This window comes from Acomys russatus, chromosome 7 (assembly GCF_903995435.1).
Source record: "Acomys russatus chromosome 7, mAcoRus1.1, whole genome shotgun sequence".
Classification (NCBI taxonomy): domain Eukaryota; kingdom Metazoa; phylum Chordata; class Mammalia; order Rodentia; family Muridae; genus Acomys; species Acomys russatus.
The window spans coordinates 5645620-5656559 of NC_067143.1; the positions used below are offsets into that span (position 1 = coordinate 5645620).

General features: G+C 56.7%; 3 protein-coding genes across 3 annotated transcripts; 2 read left to right on the top strand and 1 right to left on the bottom strand.

Annotated features, from left to right (window-relative positions):
- Window positions 1-199: 199 nt before the first annotated feature.
- Window positions 200-2164, top strand: Rpl18 (ribosomal protein L18). The gene is made up of 7 exons (XM_051149688.1): window positions 200-315; window positions 744-891; window positions 999-1106; window positions 1298-1396; window positions 1548-1671; window positions 1764-1833; window positions 2054-2164. The coding sequence occupies exons 1-7, from the start codon at window positions 200-202 to the stop codon at window positions 2127-2129; spliced, it is 741 nt and encodes a 246-aa protein (XP_051005645.1). The 3' UTR covers window positions 2130-2164.
- Window positions 2165-3396: 1232 nt separating this feature from the next.
- Window positions 3397-10826, top strand: Fam83e (family with sequence similarity 83 member E). The gene is made up of 5 exons (XM_051148545.1): window positions 3397-3901; window positions 4681-4848; window positions 5076-5200; window positions 8087-8531; window positions 10520-10826. Exons 1-5 carry the CDS (start codon window positions 3431-3433, stop codon window positions 10757-10759), a joined length of 1449 nt encoding a protein of 482 aa, XP_051004502.1. The 5' UTR covers window positions 3397-3430; the 3' UTR covers window positions 10760-10826.
- On the bottom strand, window positions 6216-6817 carry Spaca4 (sperm acrosome associated 4). Its single transcript, XM_051149436.1, has one exon. It carries the CDS (start codon window positions 6815-6817, stop codon window positions 6434-6436), a length of 384 nt encoding a protein of 127 aa, XP_051005393.1. The 3' UTR covers window positions 6216-6433.
- Window positions 10827-10940: the final 114 nt, after the last annotated feature.

Consider the following 10940-nt stretch of genomic DNA (forward strand, 5'->3'; position numbering starts at 1 on the left):
CTCGGCCTTTTGAGGGCTGGGGTTCCAGGCGCCATCACTACGCCCGGCTTCCGTGGTTCTTTTGACTTGCCTGCGGGACGTTGAAACCCGCGGGGAGCGGAGATCCACATTGCGCCACCTGGTTTGGGGCCAGGTGGGTCAGGTCTCCGCGGCTGTGAGTTGGGGAGACACCCATGAAGATGCTCCCTTGAGGGTCCTGATGGAGGTGCAGGTTAAACGGTTAGGATTTCAGTACGTGGTTCTGGATGCTAACAGGAAAATGGCTGCGGATAAAGTTAAAGACAAGTTCTTGGCCTTCCTAGCACTGTTTGGAGAGTAGATGGTTTTAAGAGGCTCGCTTTGTCACCAAGATACTTAACGTGTCTAGGATCCACTGCTGGCTTTCTCTTGCCGACTTTTCCCGATCTGGGGGCCAGTTTTGAGAACTTAGAGCTCACACTCTTGCACGGATCTGAACCCCCCCACCCACCCGTGCTGGGCCTAGAACCCAGGCCATCCCATTCTAAGCAAGTGCTCTAAGGTAGACTGACCTAGGGGTTTCCTGAGTTTTTGGAGTGTGGAAGGAACGACACCAGGCCCGGGTATGAATTTGTCACGGGTCGGAGATGTCACCTGGGAGTCCCCTCCCTCCAATTTTAATCCCCCTGCGTTCCTTTTGGGTGTGAATTGTTGGCTAAATTGCCTGAAGGGTAAGTAACCATTGTGAGCATGTAAGTCTTTGGAGATGTGGCCCACTTGCCCAGCTTTGGAGTTGGCCCTCTAGCAGTTCCTCACCACCCCCAATCCTCCCCCCCCCCCCCACAGGGTGTTGACATTCGCCACAACAAGGACCGAAAGGTTCGGCGCAAGGAGCCCAAGAGCCAGGACATCTACCTGCGGCTGCTAGTCAAGGTAAGCTGGGCCACAGCTTCCACGGTGGGTAGGGTGGGGAGAAATGGGGGCTGGGGGGCTTCTCTGGGAGTTCGGAGGGTGGTGGTCACGAGCTCTCTCCCTTCCAGCTGTACAGGTTTCTGGCCAGACGAACCAATTCCACCTTCAATCAGGTTGTGCTGAAGAGGTTATTCATGAGTCGTACCAACCGGCCACCTCTGTCCCTGTCACGCATGGTTAGTAGGGGTGGGGGTCGCAGAGCTCTGGCTTGCTTCACTTCTGGGGTTGGGGGTGGGTGGTACCAAATCTCAGACCTGGGGAGAAGGCGGTTGTGCTCAGCCATTGGAGGTCTTAACTGACTTGGCCCTCCGGGTGGCAGGTGTGAGCGCAGATAGGCCTGACCTGTTCGGTCGTTTACTCCTCTCAGATCCGAAAGATGAAGCTTCCTGGCCGAGAAAACAAAACCGCTGTGGTTGTGGGGACAGTCACGGATGACGTGAGGATCCTGGAAGTGCCCAAGCTGAAGGTATGGACGCAGCGGTCTCCTGGGCTGCGCAGTCTTGGTTTGTTTCGCTGTGATACAACGGTGCTTACGTCCACTGGAGAGATGCTAGTTGCAGTGTTAGCTACACAAGAGTATGTGACCGTCCACACAGCTCCTGTGTGTGTCTCCTCAGGTATGTGCGCTGCGGGTGAGCAGCCGGGCCCGAAGTCGCATCCTCAAGGCTGGGGGGAAAATCCTCACCTTCGACCAGCTGGCTCTGGAGTCTCCCAAAGGCCGAGGCACTGTGCTCCTGTCTGGTGAGTGAGGGCTGCTTTGACGCTCCTGGGTTTGGGGAGCTCTCTGGCCAGGGTTCCTCAACTCGATGCTTAATATCTTCCTCCCTGGCCAGGTCCTCGGAAGGGCCGAGAAGTGTACCGGCATTTTGGCAAGGCCCCAGGGACCCCACACAGCCACACCAAGTGAGTATCAGGCCTTGTCCCTTGGTAACTGTTAGCCACAGTGGCCTAGGGTATTAAGCTCACTGGCTGGGGATGGGCACAAGGGTGGACTACCCAGAGCCTTGTCACTTCTGAGGGGGTGGTTCCTGTGAAGGCTCTCATAACCCAGAAGAGGTTCCCAGGTCACAGGAACAGGGTAGCCAGCCGCTGCAATTCTTTGACCTGCCTCCTTTCCCTACAGACCCTATGTACGCTCCAAGGGCCGGAAATTCGAGCGTGCCAGAGGCCGAAGGGCCAGCCGAGGCTACAAGAACTAACCCTGGATCTGTTATTAAAAAGCTTTGGATGTTGATGATCCTGTGTGTGTGTGTTCATGAAGTTGGGGTGGTGCAGGGTGGGATGAGAGCCACCTGTGTGGCAGAGCACTTGATTTGGAGTCACTACAGACCTGTCTCTGGGGAGGGGTGGGGTCCTGCTCACAGATGTCTTGAGTGTGGGCCTCCCTGCACCTGTGCAGCCCTCTGCCTGTAATTAGGGCCCCACCTCTGCTGGGTGTCATGTGTTCACCTGCTTCCTCCTAGGATTAGTTTTTTCCAAGATCTTAGTGCTGGGGGGTGGGGTGGCGGACAAGGTGTGGGAACAGTGAGGCGCTCCCTATAGCCAATCCCTGAACGTGGTGCCCAGCGGGCCTTCCCCCTGTGTTTGCACAAAGGGCCGCGTCCCGGGCAGACGCCCAGTTGGGAGGAGAGCTGCTCAAGTGAAAGAAGCTTCTAAGCTGGTACTAGTCCTCGGCTTCAGACCCAGTGTGGTCAGGGGTCTGTGCACCTGGGAGGAGGCCAGGCCTTACTCCCAATTTCTTCTCTGGGCTGTGGTGCACGTAGGCTGGGACCAGCAGCAGGCTTGGCAGGTATGTGGGGTGGGAGGGGGTGGCTCCTGTAAGGGAAGTAGGGAACAGCCAGAAGACTGGGTCTGAGGGTCATGGTAGAGGCCTACCCTGTGGAGGTCCTCCCTGAAGGAGACTGGGGGATCCCTTGGTGGGCCTAACGGGAGCATCTCCTTAATCAGCCTGTGGGAGCTGGGGTTTACTCAGGCTCAGAAACTGACTCTCCTGGCCATCAGGTGCTAAGATTACCTGCTATGCAGCTGTGAGGGAAACAGGCCAGAGTGGGTCAGATACCAAGTGGCAGGCCTTTGAGCCATTGGTTACAAGCAGTAGGGTGACCTGGGACAAGCAAGCCACCATTTACCTAGAAATGGTTGGGCGGGTAGCCAGACCTGTTGGCAGGCAGCTTATACTGACCGGCTTGGAACGGCCAAAGGCCACCTAACAACTATGGCTCCAAGTTGGAGGTGGTCTTGTGGGTGGCAGAGGCACCCCTTTGGTGTACGAGAAATGGCTGACGTGCTCAGGAAGTAGGAACAGATGGATGGCATACAGCGTGTAGGTAGTCTGTAGGGCTTGTGAGTCAGGGGCAACTTCAGGGAGCTGTGTGGATGATCACAGGGCTACCCCGAGGGCTTTGGGTGGCCACATGATATCACTACCCCTAGATGGTTAGTCCCCAAAAGCCATCCAGACCCTCCAGGACCTGGCCCCTGGAGGCCTTGTGTGGCTCCAATGGCAGCCTCCCAGTTGGCTGCACTGGAAGGAGAGGAGTTGGGGGCCGGCAAGCCAGCCCCGACCAAGGCCGGCCTTGCCTTGTATTCCGAGGGCCAGCGCCTAGCCCTCGAAGTACTGCTGAGCAGTGGCGAGGAGGCCTTCCGGGCCTGTGTGCAACAGGAAAAGTTGTCCCCCTTTCTGAGTGTGGACGAGGCTCAGGCCCTGGCTGCAGCTGCTGAAGACTGGACAGTACCAAGCCAGGAGCCTGGTAAAACAGGCGTAGGAAGCACCATCTCTGATGGGGACATTGGCAGCCTGACCTACTGGCCTGGGCAATCTGAGGAGCCTGCACCCGTGCTGCGGCTGGGCTGGCCTGAGGACCCGGCCTGGAAGGGCATCACCAGAGCACAGCTCTACACCCAGCCCCCGGGCGAGGGCCAGCCACCTATTAAAGAGTTGGTACGCCAGGAGATCCAGGCTGCTCGCAAGGTGGGTGTCACCCTATGACCTACCTAGGCTTTTCCCCATACCCGCCTGGAATTTGCAAAGCCATACTCAGGCCTCTCAAGACCCATGGACCTGGAGCCCAGGGGTTATCTTCTTCAAATCTGGAGGCATTTCACTCCCTGGTGTTCTTGCTGCAGGAGCCAAGATGTGACCACTGTGTCAGCCCCCTTTCATATCAAACCAGAGACTCCCAGCTTCCTCCAGGAAAACCCCAAGAGTGGTTCCCTGCCCTGTAGCTCCCTGAAGCCCCCCATTTCTTGGGTAGCAATCTTGGGGGTTTCCTGGCTTCAATGACAAGTGATCTCCATGGGGGTAATAGGTACAGCCTTCCAAGAGTAGAGGTCATGGCCAAACAGCTGTGATGCTGTGAACACTCATTTTTCCGAGTGACCTAGCTGATAAATGGTGCCACCATAACCCTGTCTGCCTGCAAGGCACACCCTAGTGGCTCAGCCTTCTTGGCAACCAGTGCCCAGCCCTGAGCCGGAGCTGTGGGCCTTCTTTGACATTCTAAGGGACGATCTGTGGCCAACCAGGGATTGACAATTGAATTTTCAGTAGCTGGAAGTTGGGGGTCTCCTACAAGGGCAACCTGGCTCACACTCCATGCAGGGCAAAGTCAGGGTGGGGGTCGGTGTCTCCAGCCCCCCATCCCGTGTCTACCTCTTTCCCCACCCCAGCTGGTGGCCATGCAGGGCAGAGTCAGGGTGGGGGTGGGGGTCTCCAGCGCCCCCATCCTGTGTCTACCTCTCCCCCCCCAGCTGGTGGCCATAGTCATGGATATGTTCACCGACCCTGACCTGCTCACAGACATGGTGGACGCTGCCACACGCCGCTGGGTACCTGTCTATTTGCTGCTTGACCACCAGCATCTGCCTGCCTTTCTGACATTAGCCCAGCAGCTAGGTGTAAACCCCTGGACCACTGAGGTAGGAGCCAGGCCAGAGGCATCTAAATGTCTTTATTTCAAGGGTCACTCACTAGGTCACTGGCTTTCCTTGAGATCTGAAACCCATGTCATTGGGTGGGTGGGGCTATCCTAATGGGATTCTTGACCCAGAGCTAGGTATCCCCAAACTCCTAAGATTTGGTATCAGTGGCCCTGGAGATGCTGGGACAGTATTCGTGGGAATCATAGAGTACACCCCTTTCCCAGAACCTGGACATCCGGACGGTGCGGGGCCACACTTTCCAGAGCCGCCGGCGACGGCAGGTGAGCGGCCATGTGCGGGAGAAGTTCCTGCTGCTGGACGGTGACAGGGTCATCTCGGGATCTTACAGGTGTGTCCCCTCATGACACCCTGTGCCCAGCCCTCCCTTGGCATGCTCAGGTGGTGGGGGGAGGGGTGGGGCTGGGGAAGCACTCTTTCTGCGTCTCTCAGCTCCGTCGTCATCTCTAAACTGTGTCCGCATGCTCGCCCTGGAGAGGAGGTGTTCCGCCACAGAGTACGCTCACGGCTGTCTCTGCTGTCGGCCAGGCGAGTGGCCTTGTGAATCCCAGCTTGGGAAACTGAGGCATGGACTCCGGGCTCCATCTGGTCTGGATTCAGATCCTAAGCCCGCCAGCTACTAGCTGTGTGACTTCAGGCAACTTAACTTCCCTTCTGTGTGCCCCAGTTTCTGCCCTTCAGTGTGAGACGATAGGGACTGGACTATTGTGGGCCTCCATCCACTGTTTAGCCTAAGCCTCGTCCCTGCCTCCACCCAGCAGATGTCAGTGGTGTCCTCTTATCTACTTTCAACATCCCAGCCATCCCAGAATCCTCCAGACATGGTCAGGTGGCCCAGGGTAAGAGGCACTAGCCAGGAAGCACTGTTCTCAGAGGATAAGGAAAGACACACAGCAGACTTGCGGACACACTGCTGCCTACGTTCCTCAGGCCAGGGGTTGAGGATTTCTGGCAAGTTCCTGTTCGGTACCAGCACTGGCAGTTCTGTTCAACTTCTGCGACCCTCTAGCCGTGAGACTGTGATTGATGCTTTCGAGTGTCAACTATCACCCTGGCTTTGCCGGAGGGGACCAACACATGACATAAGTAGCTGAATATGGTGGCACACATGACTGAAAGAAGGAAGATCACAGAGCTCAAGACCATCCTGGGATACAGGACACCCTGCCTCACAAAGGATCCCTGCCAGGGGGCGGAAAAAAAAAGGCGCTCTGAAACCCCACCTGGTATTACTGTTTTTTTGTTTTTTGTTTTTTGTTTTTTGTTTTTTTTTTTTTTTACCGTATTTCACGAACTCTAAGGTGACGCCAACACAAAGAAACACCTGAGCAAACTTGAAAGGATGTGTGTCTTAGGACCAACAGGGCACAGCAGACCAGTGAGAATCACAGGCCGCACCCCACACGAAGGCACGTCTGGGGCTTTACCAGCCTGGCTCCCGTGGGCCCTGGAACGGAGGAAGCCAGGGCCACAGGAGATAGACTGCACCTCTGGCCGTTTAATGGGGGGAAAGGGTAGAGGTCGGGGCACGGGGCACAGCCCCAGGCCCTGCAGTTCCTGCGGGTCATAGCCAGTATTGAGGCGGCAGCAACAGGCCCAGAAGCAGCTGCAGACCCAGTGCCAGGCTGGTAGCCCCTGTGGCAAGGCCAGCACCCCTATTGCAAAGGGGGCCGGAGCAGCAGCTGGTAGTAAGACTGTACGTATGGCCCATGTAGCTGACGGGTTCCTCGCGGCCACAGCTGATGGAGTGTATGCAGCCTTTGTTGATGATGGGCCCCACACCCTGGGCTACTCCGTGTCCTGTGAAGCAATCCTCGTCGTCCCCACAGCGCATTTGTATGCCCGGGCACTTAGTGGAGTCAGTCAACTCACAGAAGATGCAGTCCTTGATGCCTGTCCCACCTGGGCAAAGAACCAACACCAGAAGCAACGGCCAGCCAAGGACCATGGTGGCCTGGCGGCGTGGAGAGCGCCCAAGCCAGGCCGGGAGCTTCCTTGACCTCCTGGATGGCCGAGTGTGACCTCCTGGAACACCTCCTGCCCCTCGTCCTGGCCTCAGGAGTCAGCACTTGGGAGTGTTCCTGGTTTCCCCCACACAATGTGACCTCCTCAGAAGCTATTGAGTCCTTGGGGTTGGAGATGGGCCAGCACCCTGCCCACAAGACTTTGGGCCATGGAACTCGGTGACCTCACAGACCCCTCAGGGTTCCCTGACTGCTGTGGGGTGGGGGAGGGGGTCACACACAGCCCAGCCCACCATAGGCTGAAGGGACCAGGACTTGTCACCTGCCAAGGTAAGGACACTTGAAGGACCCACACATAATGCCAACTCTCTCATGCTGCTATGAATTCTGCCTCTCCTTGGCCCACTGAGGCTGTGGGGCAGCGCTTGACATATGCAGGGACCCTGTGTCCTGTGTTCAGATTTGCACTGGAAGTAATAAAGCCACAGCCATGGCAGGGGCCACCCTCTGCAACCTGCAGGCCCCGTCCATGCAGGACATTGGCTCTTTGTGGCAGATGTGCTACTTGGATCCTGGTGTACTGTGCACAGGCTTGGGAAAGGCAGCCTTTCTGGTGAGCCGGCGGGAGTTAAAATGATCCTGTGGGTATCAGAAGATCTACCCCATCTTCTGATAAAGAAACTGAGGCAGTGGGATGTCCCTCAGTGAGACAGGACTGAGCCCATATTTACCCTCACCTGACTTCAGGTGGTCAGTATAGGAATTTCCTTCTCTTGCCGGGCACAGTGGCTCAGGCCTTTAATCCCAGCACTCGGGAGGCAGAGGCAGGTGGATCGCTGTGAGTTCGAGGCCAGCCTGGTCTACAGAGTGAGTCCAGGACAGCCAAGGCTACACAGAGAAACCTTGTGTCGAAAAACCAAGAAAAAAAACAAAACAAAACAAAACAAGAATTTCCTTCTCATGGAGCCCAGGCTTTTATAGAACTGTGTGCCAGAGGCTGGGCTTATATTCCTGATCCTCCTGCCTCGTCCTCCTGACGTGCTGGGATTAAAGGCGTGCGTCACCATGCCCAGCAGATATGAGTATCTTATCTCGTTGTCCCCAGGTTGGTTGTGACAAGCAGCAAGGGTAGACACTTATCCTGTTTACCAGAGGAGCCAAGGCCCCTGAAATCATAACTTAAGGTCACAGGGTCCGGGGACTAGGATGGGTGCCACCCTACACAGATCCTGACTGCCACCCTCCATCCCTAGCTTCACGTGGAGTGACTCACGCCTGCACCGGGGCCTGGTGACCTTGCTCACAGGGGAAATCGCAGATGCCTTCAACCAGGAATTCCGGGTCCTGTACGCGGCCTCCAGGCCGCTCCCACCAGCACCAGCTCGAAGCCCCCTGTTCGGCCTTCAGGAGGGCTCACAGCTGCCCCGAAGCCCGCACCGTGTGGCCCTGCGCTGTCCTGTGGCCCCTGTGGCCCCACTGCTGCCTGATGGGCCTTTGGCTCACCGCCTGGCTGCCTGTCACATCCTTGAGGGGGACAGGCGGGAGACCCCCACCACCACAGGGCCAGCTCTCAGTGACATCTTGAGGAGTGTACAGCGCAGCAGGACAGCCAGCGGTCCCCCAACTCGACCCAGCCGCTCCCTGTGGGATCTTAGCCGCCTGTCCCAGCTCTCTGACTCCAGTGATGGTGACAATGAGGTGAGCTAAAGACTGAGGCAGAGAAGCCAGGTGACAGGAAGGTTCTGCTTGGGCACCGACAGCAGGAAGCAAGTTCTTTTTATAGCCCAGGCTGGCCTTAAACTGATTCTCCTGCCTCTGCCTTCAATTGTATTGAGATTGACAGGTGTGAACCACTACAGCTGACTAATAAATAGGTTAAACTTAACCTATTTCACAGTGGGGAAACTGAGGCTCCTGAGAGGGCTTGGAACCTAGCTCTGACTACCTCCCAGGGGGACATGTTGACTTCCTAGATCTGACTGTTCCTGGGGTAAAAGGGGAGTGGAGGTGGGTCAGGGGAACTGAGAGAGAAGCCGCCTGCGGCTGAGGCGGCTGTGTGGAGCGTGTGGCTCTGGCTGAGTCCATTCCAACTGCTTGGATAGCCCTGAGCCTGGGTTCTGTCTCTGAGCCTCTGTTTTCCTCACCCGGAGAGGTCGTTGTACGAGAAGCAGCAGAGCCTTGTGGAGGAGACAAGCGGCCTCCCTCAGGCTGCAGGCAGATGGAATTGGGTCCCTCCTCAGTCAGCTAAGCCCTGCTGGCCCCTCATAACTGGAGGAGCCTCCCTTCTGTCAGTTTTGTCAGTGAAGCTACACCCGGAGGCGAGGCGAAGGGAGTGGGGCCAGGTCAAGGTCCGTGCCTCGCCTCCACCTGGGGTTCTCCTCCCTCGGCAAATATTTGTTTCCTCAGAAGGCCACAGCCACTTCCTGTTCTTCTCCAGCTACAAGGCAAGGGGAGAGGCATCCCGTGTGGCTCTGGGCTTCCACTTCCGCGCCTCCCGCTCACTTCCCCCTGGCTCTGGAGGTTCTGAGCCCTTCTGGCCTCCTCTACTGGCATCTCTCCCCCCTCCCCTCCTCCTCCAACCGCTCACCCCTCCTCCTATCCTTCTGTCCACCTCCCCTGTCCCCCCTCCCTCTCCCCTGTCCCCCTCCCCTGCCCCCTCCCCCCTCTTCCATTTCCAACCCCTCTCCTCTCTCCTCCATCTCCAGATCCCCTCCTCCCTCTTCCATCTTCCATCCCCCCCCCCCCTTACTTTCCCCGTCTCTCAGCCTTTCTCTCTTCTCCCTTGGCTCTGGGCCCCAAGATCTTCACTCTGCCCCCTCCACCCCCTTATGTATGTGTGTGTTCTTGAGTATGCAGGTGTGTTTGCTGGCGTGTGCCTGTTGAGGTCAGATGTCGATGCTGGGGGTCTTCCACCTTATTATTTTTTAAAGTAACTTATAAAAAAAAAGATTTATTTATGCAACATTCTGATCGCCAGAAGAGGGCACCAGATCTCATCATAGATGGTTATGAGCAACCATGTGGTTGCTGGGAATTGAACTCAGGACCTTTGGAAGAGCACACAGTGCTCTTAATCTCTGAGCCATCTCTCCAGGGCCCGGTTTTATCTATTGAAGACGGTGTCTCTCACTGCACCTGCAGCAGGCTGTTGCAGATAGACTCGCTGCTAGGGAGCCTCCGGATTGACTTATCTCTGCCTTCCAGCACTAAGGATACAGGTCTTGGCTTTTTACACAAGTGTTAGGGACCCAAATGATTGCATAGCAAGCATTTTGCCTAGAGAACCTCCCCTTAGCCTCAGGCTCCTAATTTTGAGACAGGGTTTCATATGATCCAGGCTGGCCTTGAACTAATTTGTTTTGTTTTGTTTTTTGGCTTTTTGTTTTTCAGCTTTTGATTTTTCAAGACGGTTTCTCTGTGTTAGCCTTGGCTGTCTCAGACTCACTCTGTAGACCAGGCTGGCCTCGAACTCACAGCGATCCACCTGCCTCTGCCTCCCAAGTGCTGGGATTATAGGCGTGCGCCACCACACCTGGTCTTCTGATCCTCCTGCCTCTACCTCCTGAGTGTCTCAATTGAGGGTGCCAGTCATGCCTGGTTTATGTGGTGTTAAGGTGCATGCAAGCCTAGCACCCCACCAGCTCAGCCCTAGCAACCACTCACCTTATTTTTTCCCCTCTTCACAGCTCAGGAAGCCCTGGGGCTCCAAGGACACCCCAGCCAGGGCACTGATGAAGCAACGGGGCACTGGAGGCGGGCCCAGGGGCGAGCTGGATCCCCGGGCACAGCCCTGGGGCAGCCCCCTACCCTCCACTCCAGCTGGCCGCCACCGCCACCTGCGTTACCTGTCCCCAGCCCAGAGGAGATTGGGAAACAATGCCACCACAGACTGGGCCTCCGGTTCGGGCCCTAAAAGGAGCCGCTGATGGGATGGATCCCTGCCAGCTGTGGGAGCGTTCACATCCCTTAAGGGATACTGGCTGTGTCTGAGGCCTTTGGACTTGGGTCTGGGCAAATGGAAGGGATTGGTCTTCGTTGCTTTAGAGTTGGGTGAGGTCGGCAGAGCTGAGGACCGAGAAGCAGCACAAACGGCCATGCATGGGGCAG